Genomic DNA, 23,040 nt, shown 5'->3' on the forward strand with positions numbered 1-23,040 from the left:
CATAGAGAGTGGCATGTAAAAGTTTGGGCACCCCCTGGTCAAAATGACTGCTATTGGGAATAGATAAGCCAGTTGAAGATGAAATGATCTCTAATAGGACAAAAATTAACAAATTTCTATTTTAGGCAAAAAAAACCCAAATATTGTGACAAAGTCCCTGGTAAAGTAATGGAAAGGAGAAATGTGTCACTGCGCTTAATGGCGTCAGTGATGTGAAACCAGAGAATTTTCCTCCAGCACAGTAGTTGTGACTCGAGGGTTAAGTTAAAGTTGCATTTATGGGCTGGTTGTATGTGGATCTCATAGAGCGGGTGGGAGAATGTCCACCTTATCTCCACCTGCAGAGTCCTGACAGGACCTGTGATGTCACAATCATGTGATCAGTCACATGATGGAAGAGTCACATGGTCTGGGGCTTAAGTACTTGGCTTCCCAAGGCAGTTGTGGTTTTGTGCTGTGATTTATGCCTGAACCTTGGGTCTTGCTAACCTTGAATGGGCTGCCGCGCTACTACAAGAACTGTACCTAGAGTTACTGTTTTCTTTTACTTTGCTGTTTTGCCCAGATGGCTGTGTTTATTTTGTGCTTAACCCTTGGTTTATGCCACGCTTAAGAAAACCAAGTGCATATTTCAAGCTGCAGAGAAATTTGCTTCTTTCTGGTTGATCAAGAAAAATGACTTGTTAAAGTAAGCCTGTAATATTGACTTGTAAGTTGACAATTTGTTTTAACATATTGTGCTCTTATCCTGGATGACTAGTGATATAGGGTCATGGAACAATGATGTTTGCTGATATGTATGGGGCAGCACGGTGGCTCAGTGGTTAGCATTGCAGCGCTGGAGTCCTGGGTTCAAATCCAACCGAGGACAACATCTGCAAGGAGTTTGTATGTTCTCCCCATGTTTGCGTGGGTTTCCTCCGGATTCTCCGGTTTCCTCCCACATTCCAAAGACATACTGATAGGGAATTTAGATTGTGAGCCCCATCGGGGACCGCGATAATAATGTGTGCAAAACTGTAAAGTGCTGCAGAATGTTAGCGCTATATAAAATAAAGATTATTATTATTATATGTTGATTACACATTGTCCAGGTTAACCAGTTTATTAACATGCAGAATAGAGGAGTAAAACTATGCAAATAGATTACATAATCAACCAATGCGATTTTGTCTTATCACCATTCTTCTCCTTTACCTGTGAATACTGGATGAAGAACAGTCATATAACAAGAGGTTATATGCCTCTAACATGAAAGAGATATTCAGCCACGACATTCAGACATCCAAAGAACCAGAGACTCTCCACACGACAGCAGCCAAGACATCATGGCTCCATCACGAGGGACACAGATTTGTCATTCTACAGGATGCCAGCTTAGGGGACCCCAGCCCAGGCTGGAAGAATACAGATCTGCTCCATTAACCATCGTAAATCAATGGATGTTTGTAGTAGTCAGGATTTGGACTCACAGGTTGCCTGAACCCCCTGGATACATTTGTGGAGGCCAGGAATAGGACCCACTGGTTGCCTGACTCCATGGAAATGTTCGGAGAAGCCAGGTTGTGACCCTCTGGTCAACTGGCCCTGTACATCAATGGACTGTCATCTTCCTAAGCTTGTCATTACCTCCACAGGTGGGGTAGTCAGCCCTGGAAACTGTTAAGTAACAGCTGCTCTCATCCCAGCGAGTCAATAAAGGAGAATGGATATTCGGTAGGATAATCCATGGTCAATGCGGTTTCAGCTAGTGAAACAGAGCATACACTGACCCTTGTGATTCCACAGCTTGTTTTGATGTTGCTTTGCATACTTCTGATGCTGAATTTTATGGTGAGGATGCAGGAGAGGATTTCTTCTCAAAACTGTTCCATGAAGGCGATATTTTTGCAGGTGCCTCTGAACAGTAGAACAATGTACCACAACTCCAGAGTCTGCTAAATCTTTCTGTAGGTCTTTTGCAGTCAAGCAGGGGTTCTATTTTATCTAGCAATCCTACAAGCAGCTGTCACAGAAATTTTGTTTGGTCTGCCAGACCTTACCTGGACCTCCACTGTTCCTGTTAACTGCCATTTCTTAATTAAATTTCAAACTGAGGCAAGGACAACTTGAAAATGCTTTGCTATCTTATGCTAGCCTTCTCCTGATTTGTGCACCTCCGCCATTTTCAGAGCGCTAGCCAGCTGCTTACAAGAACCCATAGTTGCTGTTTTTTGACACAAGGTTAGTGGAGGCTGGGATGATAGTGAACAAGCCATAACCCTAATAGGCTAATCAAGGTCTAAAACCTTTGTCAAAGTTATCTAAGCACACAAATCTCCAAGGGTGCCCAGACCTATGCATCAGCCTATTTTTATTTTTGCAATTTTTTTTAAATGTAAAAGATGAATATATATATATATATATATATATATATATATATATATATATATATATATATATATAGTATAGACCAAAAGTTTAGACACACCTCATTTAAAGATTTTTCAGTATTTTCATGACTATGAAAATTGTACATTCACACTGAAGGCATCAACACTATGAATTATCACATGTGGAATTATATACTTAACAAAAAAGTGTGAAACAACTGAAATTATGTCTTATATTCTAGGTTCTTCAAAGTAGCCACCTTTTGCTTTGATGACTGCTTTGCACACTCTTGGCATTCTCTTGATGAGATTCAAGAGGTAGTCACCGGGAATGGTCTTCCAACAATCTTGAAGGAGTTCCCAGGGATGCTTAGCACTTGTTGGCCCTTTTGCCTTCACTCTGCGGTCCAGCTCACCCCAAACCATCTCGATTGGGTTCAGGTCTGGTGACTGTGGAGGCCAGGTCATCTGGTGTAGCACCCATCACTCTCCTTCTTGGTCAAATAGCCCTTACACAGCCTGGAGGTGTGTTTGGGGTCATTGTCCTGTTGAAAAATAAATGATGGTCCAACTAAACGCAAAACGGATGGAATAGCATGCCGCTGCAAGATGCTGTGGTAGCCATGCTGGTTCAGTATGCCTTCAATTTTGAATAAATCCCCAACAGTGTCACCAGCAAAGCACCCCCACACCATCACACCTCCTCCTCCATGCTTCACGGTGGGAACCAGGCATGTAGAGGCCATCCGTTCACCTTTTCTGCGTCGCACAAAGACACGGTTGTTGGAACCAAAGATCTCAAATTTGGACTCATCAGACCAAAGCACAGATTTCCACTGGTCTAATGTCCATTCCTTGTGTTCTTTAGCCCAAACAAGTCTCTTCTGCTTGTTGCCTGTCCTTAGCAGTGGTTTCCTAGCAGCTATTTTACCATGAAGGCCTGCTGCACAAAGTCTCCTCTTAACAGTTGTTGTAGAGATGTGTCTGCTGCTAGAACTCTGTGTGGCATTGACCTGGTCTCTAATCTGAGCTGCTGTTAACCTGTGATTTCTGAAGCTGGTGACTCGGATAAACTTATCCTCAGAAGCAGAGGTGACTCTTGGTCTTCCTTTCCTGGGGCGGTCCTCATGTGAGCCAGTTTCTTTGTAGCGCTTGATGGTTTTTGCCACTGCACTTGGGGACACTTTCAAAGTTTTCCCAATTTTTCGGACTGACTGACCTTCATTTCTTAAAGTAATGATGGCCACTCATTTTTCTTTACTTAGAATTTGTATTATGGCAAGAAAAAAGCAGCCAACAGTATATTCAGTAGGACTATCAGCTGTGTATCCACCAGACTTCTGCACAGCACAACTGATGGTCTCAAACCCATTTATAAGGCAAGAAATCCCACTTATTAAACCTGACAGGACACACCTGTGAAGTGAAAACCATTCCCGGTGACTACCTCTTGAAGCTCATCAAGAGAATGTCAAGAGTATGCAAAGCAGTCATCAAAGCAAAAGGTGGCTACTTTGAAGAACCTAGAATATAAGACATCATTTCAGTTGTGTCACACTTTTTTGTTAAGTACCGTATTTTTCGGACTATAAGACGCACCGGACCATAAGTCGCACCCCAAATTTGGGGTGAAAATTGCAGAAAAAAATATTTTTTATAAGATGGGGGTCCGTCTTATTGTCCGAATTTACAGTATCTTACCTGAGGGCTGGCGGTGGCAGAGCAGGGTCACAGGAGGCATGGTGTCGGCAGAGGTGGGGTGATGCGGTACGGCGTGCACCTGAGCAGGGTCTCTTCCTGCTTAGGTGGGCGACGCCACGGCCTGGTGTCCATGGGGGGGTTGCAGCAGTGGTGTGGCGACGGCAGAGGTGCGGGGATAATGAGCGGTATGGCGTGAGCAGGGTCACTTCCACAGGTGAGGTGACGCAGCGGCTCGGTATCCAATGTGAGCAGCAGAGCCGGGTTAATCACCGGTTTCTCGGTGGCGGCCATCTTCCTGAGGCTGCGCATGCGCAGATGGAGTGCTCTGCTTCCCGGGGCTTCATGAAAATGGCTGCGGGAGGCCGTGCGTGTGCGCAGATGGAGATCGCGGCGGCCATTTTCCTGAAGCCGAGATCTAAATCTGCAAACTCTGCTTCAGGAAAATGGCCACTGCAATCTCCATCTGCGCACGCGCAGCCTCCCGCGGTCATATTATTTATATATATATATATATATATATATATATATATATATACACACATATACACATATACACACACACACACATTATATATATATATATATATATATATATATATATATATATATATATACACACACACACACACACACACGTGTACGTACAGTACTGTATAAAAGCTTTAGGCATGTGTGGATAAAGTGCTGCAAAGAAAGAATGCTTTCAACAATCGAAGTTTTATAATTTAAGAATTAACAAAATGCAAAGTGAAAAGTGAATGAACAAAAGACAAATCTTACTGACATCTATATTTGGTGTGACTGCCCTCTGCCTTCCTAACAGCATCACTTCTAGGTACACATGCACACAGTGGTTGAAAGAATTAGGCAGGGAGGTTGTGTATATATGAGAAATAACACTTTCTGGCCTTTATTTAACTTGTATTCTGTACTTCATAAGTTTTCCCCTCTGCAGATTCTCTCTTTAATTTTAATTTGTCTATGAGCTCTCAGATGGAGACTAGCTGTTCTGATGTTTCTCATACCCAGCACACACAGACATGAGGGATTCCTGCTCCCCTGACTCTATGTAGCACATATTCTGAAGCAGCAGCAAGGAGGACATTTTACAGCAGTACTGAGCAGTGTATCTGTGAATCTATCATTGCAGTGAAATAAATTAATAGAAAGCACCAGCATGGCCTGGGTGTGTCTGCCTCACTCACACACTCTGCAGTTTCCTCCTCATACCCCAAGCTATAATTTGATCCCTTACTGACCTATCAATCTTCTTGTTTTTCAGCAAAATATACAGATTGACGAATCAATTAAAAAAGTGGTGGCTTTAGTTTATAATCTGAAAAACTGGTGCTAGGTTCTCTTTAAAACTTTTTTCTTTAACTGGTTACTGTCATTTCAACAAACCTTGCATAAATCAATAGTACAAGCAACTATAAAAAAAAAAAAAAAACCTTTGCAATAGATCTCATCAGAGAAATCTGCTTCTTCCTCCACTTAGGAGCCACCACTTCTTTTCCCCGATGCGACCTGAACTTAACATTCAGAAATACTAAAATCTATCTTGCTGAAAAACAAGAGGACTGCAAGCTCACTGAGGGATCAGATCATAGCTGCTTATTGAAGTCTATGGAGTGGGGATGAGGAGGGAACTGCAGGGTGTGAGTATTACATGGGAGGTTTATAACAGGTATTTTGGGGGATTATGCGGGGGAAGTTAGTGGCTAATTTGCATGGACTGTACCCATTCAAGATTTTCAAGGGTTTGTGATGCGACTGAGATTAGGACTTCCAAGAACAGCAGATCCTCTGTATCCATATTGCCCTTACTGAATATTCCTGTCTCTTCTGCATAAATTATCTTTTTTAAACCACAGACGATCTGTCGCTTTCAGGATTAAAATATCTGCTGCCCACTTCCTTCATCCACACAACGACAGCCTGTGTATATCGGCATATTCCTGTGCACGTACTTGCTCGGAGTTCACTATGTACTCTCTGATTTCCCATATAACATTGACCCGTTCCCTGTGTGTTTGCGTAAGATTTTTATCAGTAATGGGGGGGAGGGTTGGCGTAAGGGAATAGGCGAAGCAAACAACCGGCCAAGAGCAACAAAAAAAAAGGCAGAAGTTATAAAAATACAGTTTTTATAGGGATGACATAAACCGAAGACAAATCCAGTCTCATCCACCGGAGATCAGGACGACACTCTATAATAAAGACGGGGCGGTAGGAACGATGCAGTGATGGACGGTCGGGTGGGCGATGCTGCTAATCACACAGAATATGAGTATTACTACGATTACTTGGATCCAGTTTCATTTGATGAAAGTGAACTGAAGGCCAACAAATGTGAGTATAATTCTACAGATGTAACGGAGCGGGGTTTATGGAGATATGACAATTCTATTTTTTATAGAGGACTACAAGGAAACCGGCAGAATTATCCTAAAGGGAAACTATTCCCCAAGACTGCCTACATTTGTCAGTTGGGGTGTTAAAGGGGCCGTACGAAAAACCGTTATACATCTGCCCATGTGTGGCCGGATCTCATACATCCCATAGACGTGTAGCACTGCTTTTAAAAGAAAGCAGCCATATTTAACTAAATAAGTCCTAGGTAAGGCGCAGGTTCATAGAGCGAGTTCAGGAACTGTTACATGGCTGGCCGCTGGTTCTAACAGGTGCAACTGGAGCTGGCTCTGATCACTGCTGTCTACCCATTTAGACTAGAATATTTGTTGTTTCTTTCAGATCTGTACAGTACTTGTCTTAAAAGGTTTTTCAACCTTTCAAAAGGTTTTGAGTCCACTAGCACATGCCTGCCTGGACAGATGCGCAATGTCCAGGTGTGGCACACTAATCCTAATTAAGATCGGCAGCTTCAGACAGCAATAAAAGTCAACGTACTACTGTACCGATGGTCCAAGTTTAAAGAAATCTCGGCATGCACAAGCCTTGTCTGTTTAGCAGATGAGTCAGAGCTAGTTTTAATGGCAAATAGTGCCTGCACTTATCTGCGATGCAGACTAGGTCATAAATGTTCCACTATTGTTGCCTCAGCTAAGGGTGCGCAAAGGGCTATAGTGGAACCTTTCTAGTACCTCTGGGGTTTGGGTTCACAATAGGTTGCGTATAATTTGTGCCATTTCTTCTATATAGGACACTACCGACCTGGTCTTGGCTGCTTTAATTTTTGCTGTTGAACCCCAATAATTTAGTGAACCGTTTTGGTCACCCATATGTATGTGGAAAAGCTACTCATAGATTGATTAGATTGTGTGCCCTGGGGATAAGTGGGCTTTGGATTAACTATTATGTGGAGGCAAAAACTGTAAAAGCATCCTTGCTATAACCCTGGGAAAAGCTATTGTGTGTAGTTTTTTTTTTTTACCTAGAGAGTCTTACTGCAAAAATTAGCTGAATCTAATGAATTAATTAGATTCAGCGGCCGAGATGAAAACTAAATCTCCAAACACTAACAAATACTCGGAGATCACCCGATCAACGACTACACCCGCTCATCACTACTGATAATGAATGGCTAATAAAAAAAATTTAAGCAAAAAAAAGGCCTAATATTTCATCCCATGGCGGTTCCCTTTTTTTTCAATTTGCATCTTTGCAGATTATTAAGTTATTACAAGAAAAATGTGCAATTAAGTCATATTATTCCTACTGCATCCAAAGATTCAGATTCTCCCTAACCACAAGACAATTTTACATTTATGATTACGAAGGCAATATAATCACGACAGCATACATGTATTAAAGGAGTTTCCACGACTTAAGTAATAAATATAAGTTTTAGTTGTCTTACTCTCAGCAACCTCAGTGATCAGCTGTCAATTCCACAGTGGCAAAAAAAAAAAAAAGTATGAAGTCTATACATCACAACTCCATACACTGTGCAATGGCCCTTCTCAGGCATTGCAGCTAAGATCCCATTGAAGGTAATGTAATATACGCTAACAGTACGACCACTACACAGTATATGGAGCTGTGGGGGGCTCGTGGTTCCATACATGGTTTATTTCCTGCCGTCATGGGACAATCAAACAGCTTATCAGAACCCCAGCAATTTCATATTGATGACTTATCCTAAGGACAGATCATCAATATCTAAATCCAGGAAATACAATTTAAGAGTAAAAAATACAAACTGTAAATATAATATGGAAAGACATGACACTTTAATTTAAAACTGTGTCGCTATTCCCTTTTTGCTTATTTTGCACCAGAATAACCGTTTACCTGGTTCTTTCCATTCGGGGATCCACAAATCCCATTGAAGACTGGATGTCATCTCCATAGACCGAACATTCTGGAAATATTAAAAATAGAAGTTGCCTTATAATTGAATCCAGCCGGATGGCATTATGTAACTAATTCAATTCTGTGTTTTATTGTATCTGCAGATTCAATTGTTATTGCTGTATGGATTGGTCTCGTTGCCTTTTCAGTGTTTCTGTTCCTCATTTTATTGTATATGTCTAGGACAGACTCCCCCGAAGCCAAGTAAGTGGACTGAATGTACAGACATAACCCAGCGTGATTAGACAGTTGTCCAATATGTAACGAAGGCTGTTTTATGTCGATGGGTAACATTTATATTAATTTTCTTTTTAAAGGGATTATGGATAATCTTAGCAGACATTGACCATGACATATTGGGGTGCATAGACGTCATAAACAGGGTAAACGACTCAGGATCTTGGTCTATAATGAGCCAGAGTGCAAGTCTAGTAACAAGTCGTTGTGCTCCGGAGGACCCGGATCGTTGATGTATTACATAGACAATCATTTACTTCACCGCTGAGTGTAATACTATATTTCCCCTTTAGAGGCACTGCAGGCAAACGAGCAACTTCCCCCAGCAAAAAATCAGATAGGGTTCGGATAGGGTTTATCAGAGCATGCTCATGTGCTAGCAGTGTCTTCGGCGCACGCGAAAAATATGCTAGAGTCCTCGCAGCTGTTTGACAGCCGCAACACATGCAGGGATTGCCTGTTTGTTAGACAATCCCTGCATGTGTAGTCCCTGATGAACCGTAGCGGGACATGCAGCCGTGGAGAACCAAATTATTCAACCAGGCCAAAGACACTGTTAACACTAGAGCATGCTTAGATAACACCTTTATCCGCGCACATACGCTCATCACTAATGAGGGCCCATTTTATAAATTTCTGTTACTTGGCATGCAATTCTCGACTCGCATCCTTCCCATTGGCTTCAATGGCAACCATTCTCCATTTAGTATATTTATAATTCTTTTCTTAAGATTTAGTTTTTCACCTTTCGCATCGATATTATTCCAGACAACAGCTTGGGACGAGCCAAAGGAAATGACATTAGTGCCGTCAGGCGGCTCGTGATGTTGACATTTCAATCAGGGCCTTTATTTGCGCTCATTATAGATTGACAGGTGCCCGGCGGATGGTATGTCATCTGTAATAACAGCAATTACTGGAGAGGAGATTGCAGTCTGTTCTAGTCTACTGGATCATCGAGGATAATCCAGCTTTATAACATTATCTTGTTTGTAGCAGTCAGGTTATTTTTCCAGGTTATGATTCTAGTGATTTGATACTTACTGGGCTGCTTGCTGTAGTTTTAATAAAATCACTGTTTTAATCAGCAGCTGCCATCTAGTCCAACCACGACCCTTTCACTGATTGGCAGTTTTCTGTATACCCTGTGCATAGGCAGAAATCTACCAATCAGTTGTGTGCCCGTGGTTATACAGAGCTCAGCATTCAGAGAGCTGGTAGATCTGCAGCAGATAAAACAGTGATTTTATCAGAACTACAGCAAGCATCCCAGTAAGTGACACATCGCTGGGATCAAGGTCTCTTCCCCTACCTTATTGCTGCTCTCAAAAGTGGTAGCAAAAACCTGGTGACAAATTCCCTTTAAAAGGTGGGGTCGCCCATAATTAGAAAAAAAAAATGACACCTTCTCCTAAACAGTCTCATTCGATGGACAGACAACCCCTTTGATAAGGGTATTGGGTCTACATTTCAAGCTCTTGCCCTCTATTAGTAGGACTAAAGCTGACCATATAATTTAGAAAGTATGGTGCAGCATAGGAAAGGGGGCAACAGTAAAGCCGGAGTAATGGTAGAGGCTTCTTGGTACCTGCCGCTGCCTCCTGTCACCCGAGGCTATAAACCCTCAGTGTATAACCCAAAAGAGATATTCATAAAAAGAAAATGTCCAGTAATTATTATTTTATTCATAAAAAATGATCACACACACAAAAAAAAAATGTTAAAAAGAAGAGACTTTATTTTATGACAATTTAAAAACAGAAATAATCCAATAAAAAATTATTTAATAAATTCCACTCTCTGTGTAGAGCAGGGCATGTCAAACTGATTGGTAAAAATTGGAAAAAAATATATAACTATTTTTTTTTTTTTTATAAATATGGTAATAAAATATTTAATTAATTGATGGTGGTATTAATATAAATAAAACGTAATATCATGTGATTAATATATGTGTATATGTTAACTGAGCATTGTGAGAAAGGAGTAAAACAATTTATATATATATATATATATATATATATTTATTAAAATAAGTGAATATCAAAAGATAAAATTCATATAATCAAAACCAGAAAATGTGATGGTCTGAATAAAATGTGAATCACCGATCAATTACCATATGTATTGAATTCCACCAATACCAACCAGTAATGACATACCTCTGCTGCTGCACACACCACTCCGACGCGCGTTTCACTTCCGCTTCGTCAGGGAGTCAAACGCTCAGTGCCTTGTAGAAATATGGGTCTGATGGACATCTGGCTTTTAGGAAAACCTCTGTATAGGCTACATCTGACTTTGAAGAAGAAAGTCCACACTACTGGCTCCGTGGTCCTCCTTGGGTATGGCGCCTTGCCCTCAGCAGTAAACCATCATATCGGACACATGGCACTGAACAATCAGCGATATTATGCACACGACACAATGTGCTGAGTTGTCACATTAATAAAACATTGTGTGGACCCACAGAACAGTCTGGGAATAAAACTTTCCATAAAGACCTGTCGATTTTGAAACTATCAATCATCTCTTCCCGGTCCCTAATTCTGACATTCATGTTACTGACAGTTTCACAGCCAGGAGAAACCAATTGGTACATCTTAATGGAAACGCAGAAGCCACAGAAGAAAATCCACATCACTGTCCCTGCCCAAGCTAGAATGTAAGTAATCACAAATCGCGATCATATATATATTTTATAAATTATTTTATGGGAAGTATTTCTCTGTAGGGATGAATTTAAACCTCAAATTAAAATGTTTGTTTTTTTTTCCCCACTTTTATCAGATTCAAAATTCCAGACAAACCAAATGACACAAAGTACTAGGCCCCGGCAGCCAACACTGGAGGTAGCACATGCTTTTCCCTGCACAATGTGAGCTGGATAAGTCTGTATGCAGTGAGCTCCCCCTAGTGGCACTTTCTGACAGCCAGGCATTTATTAATTAAATAGAGTGAGTCAGCACAGAATAACTGTTGAAGTACAGGCGATTTGGGCACCCTAGGGGTGGCCAAACATTTCACTACACCTAATTTCACATGTCCGTAAAACAAGGACCGTGCTCGCATCACAACACCCGACCCAACTGCTGCCTCTTCTGACTTGAGCGAACTGTGAAATGTTCAGGTATACGCTAGGAAAGGCTTCAGCTGAATCCTTTAGGCTAAGCGCACACTGTATAAAATACTCACTGAAACAAAAGAGCAGAGACAAAAACGAATTGCGGACTGTAGCCAGGAGCAGAGTGCTGTCAGATCTACACCAGAAGCAGCAGAACAGCCAGCTAGATTATGGAGTTACACAGACTCTACTGCAGCAAAACGATAGGAAATTTAATAATTTTCAATTTAGGAAACAAATGAACAATATAAAAAATATTTTATAAATTGTTTCATATTTTGTCACCCAAGACCAATGGTAATTTTAATCAGTGTAACAGCGCCAACCTGACACTGTCTGTAGGTTACTGTGCACAATCCTGTCGACAGGTTCCCTTTAAGTACAAACTAATGCCAAAGGAAAAAAAGGTGAATGATCTGTAAAATCTCTTTAGCAGAAGTAAATCGGGAATAACTGATAAGAAATAATCAATTAGAAAGTTCCCTAATGAAAAACTGTATTATAATATTATATACACTAGACGCAAAAAGTTAAGGATATTTGGCTTTCAGGAGAAAATTCACGATGATCCTAAAAAGCCCTCCAACCTTTCCAGGTGAAATTAATATGACGTCTCTAAACTTCTGAATGCCTCTGTCCAACACTTCAATGTTTCAGTACTTTTTGCACAACTTGCTGATCTCAAACAAGGAGCTAAATGGCAAAATTCACAACAGGTGTTTGATCCATGAATCACCCAATATATTTTTGGGATTAATTAGAATTGGTATTAACCAATTCTCCTCATCATACTGTTCACATTTTGACATCATGAGCCCAAGACGACACCTCACAATTGATCACCAGTACCTCGCCATTGTGAGGGTCAGGGAGGATGTTCTCAGATAAGTGGACACTGAACTTAGACTGTCACAGTCATTAGCAGGTTGTGACAGAGACTGGAAGACACACAGAAAGGCAGAGAAGTGGTCGTCCTCTGGTCACATCCCGCACTGATGGTCACATCCCGCACTGATGGTCACATCCCACACTGATGGTCACATCCCGCACTGATGATCACATCCCGCACTGATGATCACATCCCACACTGATGGTCACATCCCGCACTGATGGTCACATCCCGCACTGATGGTCACATCCCGCACTGATGGTCACATCCCGCACTGATGGTCACATCCCCCGCTGATGGTCACATCCCGCGCTGATGGTCACATCCCGCGCTGATGGTCACATCCCGCGCTGATGGTCACATCCCGCGCTGATGGTCACATCCCGCGCTGATGGTCACATCCCGCGCTGATGGTCACATCCCGCGCTGATGGTCACATCCCGCGCTGATGGTCACATCCCGCGCTGATGGTCACATCCCGCGCTGATGGTCACATCCCGCGCTGATGGTCACATCCCGCGCTGATGGTCACATCCCGCGCTGATGGTCACATCCCGCACTGATGGTCACATCCCGCACTGATGGTCACATCCCACACTGATGGTCACATCCCACACTGATGATCACATCCCACACTGATGATCACATCCCACACTGATGATCACATCCCGCACTGATGATCACATCCCGCACTGATGGTCACATCCCGCACTGATGGTCACATCCCGCACTGATGGTCACATCCCGCACTGATGGTCACATCCCGCACTGATGATCACATCCCACACTGATGATCACATCCCGCACTGATGATCACATCCCGCACTGATGGTCACATCCCACACTGATGATCACATCCCACACTGATGATCACATCCCACACTGATGATCACATCCCGCACTGATGGTCACTTCATTGTGAACATTGCCCTTTGGAACCAGATGATGATTGCCACACAACTCCAGGCACATGTAAGGGAGGTGAGGGGCACCCAATGTCACGTCAGACCCTTCGAAACAGTTTACATCAGCGTTGTTTGCGGGCTAGACGACCTGTAAGGGTACCTCACCGTTTTGCATCGGCCAGGGAGCATCTACGCTGGACGAGGAACTAGTAGGCCTCAGTGATGTTTACTGATAAAAGTCAATTCATTCTGAGCAGAAATGAGGGCCACCAATGATGATGGAGACATCAAGGAGAGCGCTATGCATCAGCCACTGTTGTCACCAGACGAACCTTTGGTGGTGGTGGTTACAGTGTGGGCAGATGTGTCTAGTCAATACAGAACTGCCCTACACTGTAAGACAAGCCCCTATTACTTGAATAACATCATTAATCTAGTCATTATGCCTCTGCATGAACAACGCAAGCCTAATGTCATCTTCATGGACAACCATGCTCCAGTTCATCAAGGTCGCGTTATTAGGGAACGGCTGCTGGAGATCGGGGTACATCAGATGGAGCTGCCTGCACTCTCTCCAGACCTGAACCCTGAGTCGCTGTGTAGAGTCTCGTAACTCTGTACCCGAGGACCTCAAAGACCCGAGGGCCGTCCTTCAAGAAGAGTAGGATGCCATGCCTCAGCGGACAATAACTCCACTTGTGAACAGCAGGAGACATCGTTGTCAAGCTGTAGTTGAGCTGCGCTGATGGAGATGAGGAAATCACCATTACTGCTTTTACGTAAATGCCCCAATTTCATGATACAATATCACTGTAGAGTGAACTTTTCAGTTTTCCCTAAATTCCACCCGAAAGCCAAATATCCTATCTTATTGTGAGCAGTGTATATAATATATCCGTATAAATATATCTGTGTGTGTATGTATATATAGTATTTAATTTCATATAATTAAACTCAGTGGTGTATAGAGTCCAAACACTCTGATACGGGAATTGAGATGAGAGGTGCTAATGCTAAGTTGCCATTGAACTGCTGCCCCTCATACACAAAGCTCAGCAGTTACCACTAGGGGGCGCTCAATGTGTCCAGATTTTGCAGCTCAACAATACAGAAGGTATGCAAAAAGTAAAAAAATTAACCCAGCTTTTCCTTCTTTAATCAACTTTTCTTTGATACTTTTGTCTCAGATTACAATTAAAACTAAAAATATAAAAATGGTCTTTCTACATAAGGTTCCTAAAAAGCAGTGTTTCTCAACTCCAGTCCTCAAGACCCACCAACAGGTCAAGTTTTTGAGATATCCTTCCTTAGTATTGCGGTGGTGACAATTCCATCACCTGCTCAAGCATTAATTCCATCACTTCTGCAATGCTAAGGAAATCCTGAAAACATGACCTGTTGGTGGGTCTTGAGGACTGGAGTTGAGAAACACTGGTTTAACCCCTTCAAGTCGCGGCCTTTTTTCGTTTTTGCGTTTTCGTTTTTCGCTCCCCTCCTTCCCAGAGCCATAACTTTGTTATTTTTCCGTCAATATGGTCATGTGAGGGCTTATTTTTTGCGGGACGAGTTGTACTTTTGAACGACATCATTGGTTTTACCATGTCTTGTACTAGAAAACAGGAAAAAAATGCCAAGTGTGGTGAAATTGCAAAAAAAGTGCAATCCCACACTTGTCTTTTGTTTGGCTTTTTTGCTAGGTTCACTAAATGCTAACACTGACCTGGCATTATGATTCTCCAGGTCAATACGAGTTCATAGACACCAAACATGTCTAGGTTATTTTTTTTTATCTAAGTGGTGAAATAAAATTCAAAACTTTGCTTAAAAAAAAAAAAAAAAAAAAAAAATCAGGCAAAATCTTTATCCACTTGCAATGGAAATCTCCTGGTCAGAAATCGCCCCATGTTGATCATTTTGCAATCCGCAGCGTGGCGATTTTTCTTGTGAGTTGAATATCGCGGCCAGCTGTAATGCTGGAGCCGACGTCCGATTCATGTCAGAGTCAATTTTGTCTCTTTTCTATAAATATATAGTGTATGAGAAGATAATAAACTGGCAGATACATGGAGAAAGAGACTTTTTTTAATTTTTATTTTTAAAAAAGACATTTTTCTTCTTTTCAGTGAGTGCAGAGATTCTGAAAACCAATTGTAACAGGACAGTAATTGGATTTGCTGAGTGATCAGATTGTACAGAAAAGAGATATGGAGGCTGCCTGCACACACAAGTCTATACATGGAGCCTCTTCCAGGAGGCATCACGCCATCTTACACCACAACTTTTTAGGTACGGGCATTTTAAAATTAACAAATGGCGGCATACTAGCCTTCCGTCATCTCCGTGGATCCACAGCAGGCGGCTTAGGAAATGAGGACTGCACGTTCCAGATAAAGATTTTTTTCTTTTTGAGCCCTATGATTTCTCTGTACCACACTGGTTATGTACAGTGAAAGAAATAAGTATTTGATCCCTTGCTGATTTTGTAAGTTTGCCCACAGACAAAGACATGAACAGCCTATAATTTTAAGGGTGGGTTAATTTTAACATTGAGAGATTGAATATCAAAAATAACATCCAGAAAATCACATTGTATAAATTATATAAATGTATTTGCATTTTGCAGTGAGAAATAAGTATTTGATCCCCTACCAACCATTAAGAGTTCTGGCTCCTACAGACCAGTTAGATGCTCCTGATCAACTTGTTACCTGCATTAAAGACAGCTGTCTTACATAGTCACCTTTATAAAAGACTCCTGTCCACAGACTCGATTAATCAGTCAGACTCTAACCTCTACAACATGGGCAAGACCAAAGAGCTTTCTAAGGATGTCTGAGACCAGATCATAGACCTGCACAAAGCTGGAATTGGCTACAAAACCAGCAGGGCCGCGCTTAGTAACCCGATGTTTACCCTGGTTACCAGCGTAAAATGTAAAAAAACCCAAACACTACATACTTACATTCACGTCCCTCGCCGTCCGCTTCCTGCAATGACTGAGCGCCGGCCCTAACAGCAGAGCGGTGACGTCACCGCTGTGCTGTACTTTCACTTTCACTTTACGGTGCTCAGTCAGAGCAGGGAAGCGGGCGGCGGGGGACGCGAAGGTGAGTATGTAGTGTTTGTTTTTTTTACATTTTACACTGGTAACCAGGGTAAACATCGGGTTACTAAGCGCGGCCCTGCGCTTAGTAACCCGATATTTACCCTGGTTACCAGTGTAAAACATCGCTAGTATCGTTGCTTTTGGTGTCAAACACAACGATACACGCCGGTCTGACGACCAAATAAAGTTCTGAACTTTGTTCAACGACCAGCGACATCACAGCAGGATCCTGATCGCTGCTGCGTGTCAAACTAAACGATATCGCTAGCCAGGACGCTGCAACGTCACGGATCGCTAGCGATATTGTTTAGTGTGAAGGTACCTTAAGACACTGGGTGAGAAGGAGACAACACTTGGTGCAATAGTAAGAAAATGGAAAAAATACAAAATGACTGTCAATCGACATTGATCTGGGGCACCATGTAAAATCTCACCTCGGGGGATATCCTTGATCATGAGGAAGGTGAGAGATCAGCCTAAAACTAAATGGGAGGAAACTTGTTAATGATCTCAAGGCAGCTGGGACCACAGTCACCAAGAAAACAATTGGTAACACATTACGCCGTAAAGGTTTAAAATGCTGCAGTACCCACAAGTTCCGCCTGCTCAAGAAGGCACATGTGAGGCCCGTCTGAAGTTTGCCAATGAACATCTGGATGATTCTGTCAATGATTGGGAGAAGGTGCTGTGGTCACATGAGACAAAAGTTGAGCTCTTTGGCATTAACTCAACTCGCCGTGTTTGGAGGAAGAGAAATGCTGCCTATGACCCAAAGAACACCGTCCCCACTGTCAAGCATGGAGGTGGAAACATTATGTTTTGGGGGTGTTTCTTTAAAATTTATATAATGTGATTTTCTGGATTATATTTTTGATATTCTGTCTCTCAATGTTAAAAATTGACCTACCTACCCTTAAGACTGTTCCTGTGTTTGTCAATGGGCAAACTTACAAAATAAGCAAGGGATCAATTATTTCCTTCAGTGTATATTCCTGGATTACCTACAACTTTCATTTTAGTTTTTGTTTTCTTTTTAAGCCGTTTAATTAATTATCTGTATAGTTTGATAATCTGTCAACTGTCATGTGCCCAAAGTCCCATCTCATAGCCAGCAGACCTATTTCTACAACGTATATTGCTTTTTTGGGAGATCAGGAAACCAGCAAGAGCGATAAATATATAAAAAGTTTAGAAAAATATTATATTGAAATGTCTATAACATCCAAGGCTTTATCCAGACCACACTGGCGCTGTGCAGAGGATCTGCTACTTGTTCTCATACTCGGAGCTTGGTCCGCATTCAGCTCTGAGGCTGCACAGTTCATGAAACCAATAGAAATCCATCCACAGGAGATATTCTATCTACGGGGTACCACAGTGCAGAGCTTCCTACACACAGACACAATGGGCTCGTGCTCATCCCTCCTCTTTTTTTGTACATCCCAGTCCGCTGCTTCACATACCAGCTGCACATGACTGGTAAAGGTGACCGGGGAGGAGGCGCCAAGCCAGATATCCCCGATGTAGAGGGACGCCATGAAACTGCCCGCAGCTGCAAGAGAAGACAAATATTGCAAGATTACATGTTTTGGTTGATATAATGGCGATCTCCATCTATCCCTATCTCTCTCCATATGCACACACATACATTATATAATATATACACACACACTATATATATATATATATATATATATATATATATATATATATATATATATATATATATATATATAATCTCCTATGTACTACACCACTTTATCTTCTTTTACCTTCACATTGTTTTGAGACAACTTTTTTTTTTTATTTTTCAATCAAATGAGTTGTATGACAACTTGCTTTTTGTGAGACGATCTGTTTTTCTTTTTGTCCTCTTTGGCTTAAGTACAACTATTTGATCGCTTTTTATGCCAATTTTTTTTTTATTTTTTTAAAATCTGACTGAAAAACATGAGTATTTGTTCCTTTTTTCAGTGTAGTTAATATATATCTTATTCTAAAGGATTTTTTTTTTTCTTGAACAAATGCCGCAATTTTTTAATTTACAGAATGGAAAATGGGGGATTTGTATGTGCTGGTGTTAAATGGTTGTCTTTTTTTTTTTTTAAGATATGTTTTTGGATATTTATTAGGGGTACATAGATGGCCACCTACGGAGAACTTCATTAGGTGCCACACCAACCCATTATCAGCTCATGAACATGACGTAGGGAGGCGATGGGAGGACAGCAGTGATAGGAGGGCGACCGCTGTGTAACGCAGCCAGCGTGGGCACACCTTCTGAGCCAACTGCATACCATGCACCCAATATGACGGTGTTTGTGGCCCACAAAGTGGGTATCTCAGCTGAGGTGTCCTACACTATTGACCTAGTGTGACGGCTGCTACATTGGGACTTGCTACATCTATAGGTTCTTATGAGTGATAAACTCCCTCCGCTGATCTCACGAGGCTATCACCAGCAGCCCACCGTAAGGAGTACCCACCTTTCTGCAGGTCATCTGCATGGTCGCCAGGCTGAAGACAGAGCTCCTCCACGGCACGGAGGGTAACGTCCTCACTAAGACCCCGACTCTTGATCAGCTTCATAATAACTTGGTTAGACAAGTCCAGCAACTCTGTCCTGGAGTCACAGGTATCCCAGACCCTGTAGAAGAGTTTATATAGGGTGCTTCTAAGCACGCCGTCCTTCAGAAGTTCCTGTACTATACGGGTATTTGGTAAGATGCATGTGTTCAGCCAGTGCAGAGAAGCCCCTAGATCATGAATACTCCCCGTGTGCCCACCCTCTACCCCCATTATCCACTTTGTTACCAGGCAGGCGGTGGCACACACCAGGTCATCACCGGTGGTGTCCTCCTGCCTGCCTGCAGTGTCCTCTGCGATGCTTCTTCCTTTCTCAATGCTTTCTTTCATTTTTTTTGCAGATGACGAGCTCAAGAAAGCAGGTTTCCAGTGTATCAGTATGGCTTTCACGTGGTGTTTGGAATCTTGCAGACTCGAGACCTGCTCCACATCTGTCTCCAGTTCAGCGCCGAGCTTCTTCTGCACATGCCGAGAACCGGGCAGCCTGTACTTCTCTTTTATCGAGCCTGCAACATGGAAGCAAAATGGGATGTAGAAAAGCTTAGATGCTTCGTAGCAATGGTAAAATTATGCTAATGCCTCAGTCCAGAGGTTTCCCAGCCAATGACTGGGATATTCTTCACAAACCTAAATGTATTCCTGTGCATACCATACGTGCACGGCAGTGCTGCACCCTCAAGGACAAAGGTTCCCGATTTCTAAAGTGACATTATAAAGATTTGACCGTGATGCACAAACCGGTCCTTATTGGCTTCTTACGAGACGATCCAGAGACTTTAGAGAACCAGAATGGAGAATGGTTGAGAGTGATCGGCTCCCGTTCCGGTGAGCTCGCGACGTCCATGCGTTACACCGAAGATCATCAGTCTAAATGGCCGTCATGTCACATTTCCCATGCAGCGCCAGATGTCCCCTATGTGAAGGGACACCGTGAAGCTTCCGGAATCAGGAACCCAAGACGACAAATTTTTCATTACTGGAGGTTTTGGTACTATTTTATTCACTATCAGCTGCAAAGAAAAGTCCTTTTGGCCAGGTGTGCTGACAATGGGCCAAGAGTGATTATTTAATTTCCCTATGGGCTGCATTCTGTTAAAGGGATAGGGAAAACCCCTTTAAAGTGGCACACTAAACCGAGGTTCTTTAGCACGCATGGCTACTGTAATGCAAATCTTGTGGGGTGCTCTGTACACTGAAGGTCCACGCAGAAAAATGCATGCATCGAGAACATTGCCCTCGTTACTGGCATCAACTCCTGTCCTGCTGCGTCCACCTCCTGCACATAATAGTGGTAATGCTGGATCTTTGCTCTATTCCGGACTAAAACGGAAAGATAATGACCCGAGAAGCAGAAAACAGACCATTACGTGTATGCAGGGGACGGGCAGAGCAGGGTGTCTGTAAGGAGCAGCCTCAGTCAATGCCATATTGTAATCCTGCATGCGAGTACGGAGCGTGCAACAAACCTATAGTGTACAGAGCGCCTTGAAAATTTGCACTTGAGGGACCTGAGCAAAATTAAAAAAAAACCAACACCCCTAAAATTTATATTTATTTATATTTTTTAAAGGCTTAACATTGCCATTTTACTATAAGCAATAGCTATCCTAAAAGAAAAGAAAAAAAAACAACTACCTGGAGAGTCGTTACCCTTAAGGGAATCTGAAATTTGATGAAGTGTAAAAATTGCTTTAGACGATGACAAGTCGACAAATCTGATTGATCCTCGGAAAATAGAAGCGGTGTATATTTAGCGGCTCGCTCACCCACGCTCTGCGGCTACATTGAGGTTCTTGTGCTCAGTAAGAGCTTTTGATTTTCTTCTTCATTTTCTTTTTCGCACTTCCCAATCATTTCTCATCCCACATAACACTTTGCAGACAGTAAAACCTTGCAGTCGAGGTCGTAGAGCTGCAGAAATCATTGTACTCGCGGCTAATTAAATGGGACGTCAATGCCCTGAATGAGGAGTCCGGACTTTAATTAAGTCCTATCTGTGAATTACATGCACACAATGGACGCCCCCTCGGTAATTCAAGGGGACAGTCACAGGCCGATCACGTATTAGGAGCCGGCGATATGGATCTGAAAATAAAAATAATGGAGGAAAACGTCATTCAAGATCAAGTCCTTGTCGTGACGCCTCTTCTGGAAAAGTGACGTGACAACCGGGCACTTACTAGGCCTCTTGTGGGATATTCTTTATAGAATGAAAAGGTACACATTTTCCCCCAAAATTTCAGAACAATTTCAGGATCTCTGAGGACTAAAGGGCAATTAGAGGACTGCCCTCGAGAGAACATTAAGGCTACATTTTGGCTTTTTTTTAAGGCTACATTTTGGCTTTTTTTTAAGGCTACATTTTGGTTTTTTTAAGGCTACATTTTGGCTTTAAGGCTATATTTTGGCTTTTTTAAGGCTACATTTTGGCTTTCATCCCTCTGTCAAAGGAAAAGAAGTAACTAAAAGAAAGAATAGGAGGAAATATATTGCATCTGCGAAAAAAAAAACCCCTTTAAATATATAGATGTTTGCAATAAAACTTGATCTACAGTTGAGCACTGGGTAGTGTAAGTACAGATAATGATTGGAAGAGCTTTCAATAAATTATAATATAAAACTATGGCAGGATCCTACTGTTCATGAGCCTTGTGGGCAGGATACTTAAAGGGATTGTCTTTTACATGAATATCCTTAGAATAGGTTATCAATATCTGATCGGTGGGGGTGCGACAAGCAGTACCCCGCTTGGCACTGGTGAAGGTGCTCGGTTGTGGAGCTGCACATATACACCTTTGTCAACTGCATAGCGGTCGGAGCTGGGTGCAGCATATCCGCCTCCTCCGCTGCCCTAGTCGTACCCGGCCATGTCCACTAAACAGTTGTTGAACTCCTGCAACTGAGCACTTGTGCCCACCGCTGGCACCAGGAACCATCCATCGGCAGGAGTGTCGGGTGTCGCACCACCACTGATCATACACATATGACCTGTCCTAAGGATAGGCACATCAATGTAAACAGTCCTGGGAAACACCATTAAAGAGGTTTACTGCCCCTATCCCGTTCCGCATCCAGAGGGGTCGATGTCGCCCGTACAGATGTCGTTCTTACATACCCGACAGGACACATGCATGATCGTCAGATGGGCGCAGATGCAATAAATAGGACATAGCACAATTCCTGCGGATCCCGATTTAGAGGTGACACTCCATGTAAAGGTGCTTCCAGAATTAGAACAAAAAAGGCTAGTTTTTATTTTTTCTTTAACAAAATCGGCTCCACTACTGCCCACGGGTTGTTCGTGGTATCGCAGATCAGCTCCATAGAAGTATAGCGTCCATTATCTGACAACTTGGCTCATTATTTCTTCCCATCACCCTTTATTAGGCCAAAATGGTCCAGTAAGTTGCCAATCCTAAAAGGGGCGCCAGGACTTTTTTTATTATTGCAATAGTACACACGACCTGAATGGAAGCTTCTGTTCGGATGGCATTTACTACTTCGGGACGTCTCACATCAGGTGATCTGTCAGTGCTTAAAGGGGTGCTCCATCTGCAAGATATTCTCCCAATATGTAGTAGGTGTAACAATAATAATATTAGCAAATACTTCCAATTAGAAATGTAGTATCCTTTTTTAATTAGTTTTGTCTCTTTCCTCATGTGCAGGCATTGCAGTAGCTTAGGTGTCCATGGTTTCGACCACTAACAACTAACTGTCACTATATGAGTGGTCGTACCCATGGATACCAAAGGTCCTGCAATGCCTGCACATGAGGAAAGAGACAAAACGAATCAGAAGAACTA

At 42.4% G+C, this 23,040-nt stretch overlaps 2 protein-coding genes across 4 annotated transcripts in view; one reads left to right on the forward strand and one right to left on the reverse strand.

Moving 5' to 3' along the window:
• Nucleotides 1–556: 556 nt before the first annotated feature.
• MRAP (melanocortin 2 receptor accessory protein) lies at nt 557–21,792 on the forward strand. Of its 3 annotated transcripts, none has more exons than XR_013223675.1 (4): nt 557–688; nt 8,492–8,591; nt 11,196–11,289; nt 19,576–19,715. XR_013223675.1 is itself a non-coding variant. In XM_077293973.1 (4 exons), exons 1-3 carry the CDS (start codon nt 6,320–6,322, stop codon nt 11,284–11,286), a joined length of 297 nt encoding a protein of 98 aa, XP_077150088.1. In that variant the 5' UTR covers nt 6,208–6,319; the 3' UTR covers nt 11,287–11,289; nt 19,576–21,792. The 3 variants fall into 3 exon arrangements, 2 of the variants coding, with proteins under 2 accessions (XP_077150088.1, XP_077150089.1); XM_077293973.1 differs by lacking the exon at nt 557–688 and adding an exon at nt 6,208–6,425 and having other exon boundaries at nt 19,576–21,792; XM_077293974.1 differs by lacking the exons at nt 557–688; nt 19,576–19,715 and adding exons at nt 6,216–6,425; nt 15,666–15,828.
• The window catches only part of URB1 (URB1 ribosome biogenesis factor), an 83,739-nt gene continuing 78,382 nt past the window's right edge, over nt 17,684–23,040 (reverse strand). The window contains exons 38-39 of the mRNA XM_077293972.1: nt 19,135–19,740; nt 17,684–18,200 (exon numbers count right to left, since the gene is read on the reverse strand). Coding sequence (XP_077150087.1) covers nt 18,007–18,200; nt 19,135–19,740 — 800 coding nt within the window. The 3' untranslated portion in view covers nt 17,684–18,006. The remainder of the gene's footprint in view (nt 18,201–19,134; nt 19,741–23,040) is intronic.

Source organism: Ranitomeya variabilis, chromosome 3 (assembly GCF_051348905.1).
Source record: "Ranitomeya variabilis isolate aRanVar5 chromosome 3, aRanVar5.hap1, whole genome shotgun sequence".
Lineage (NCBI taxonomy): Eukaryota > Metazoa > Chordata > Amphibia > Anura > Dendrobatidae > Ranitomeya > Ranitomeya variabilis.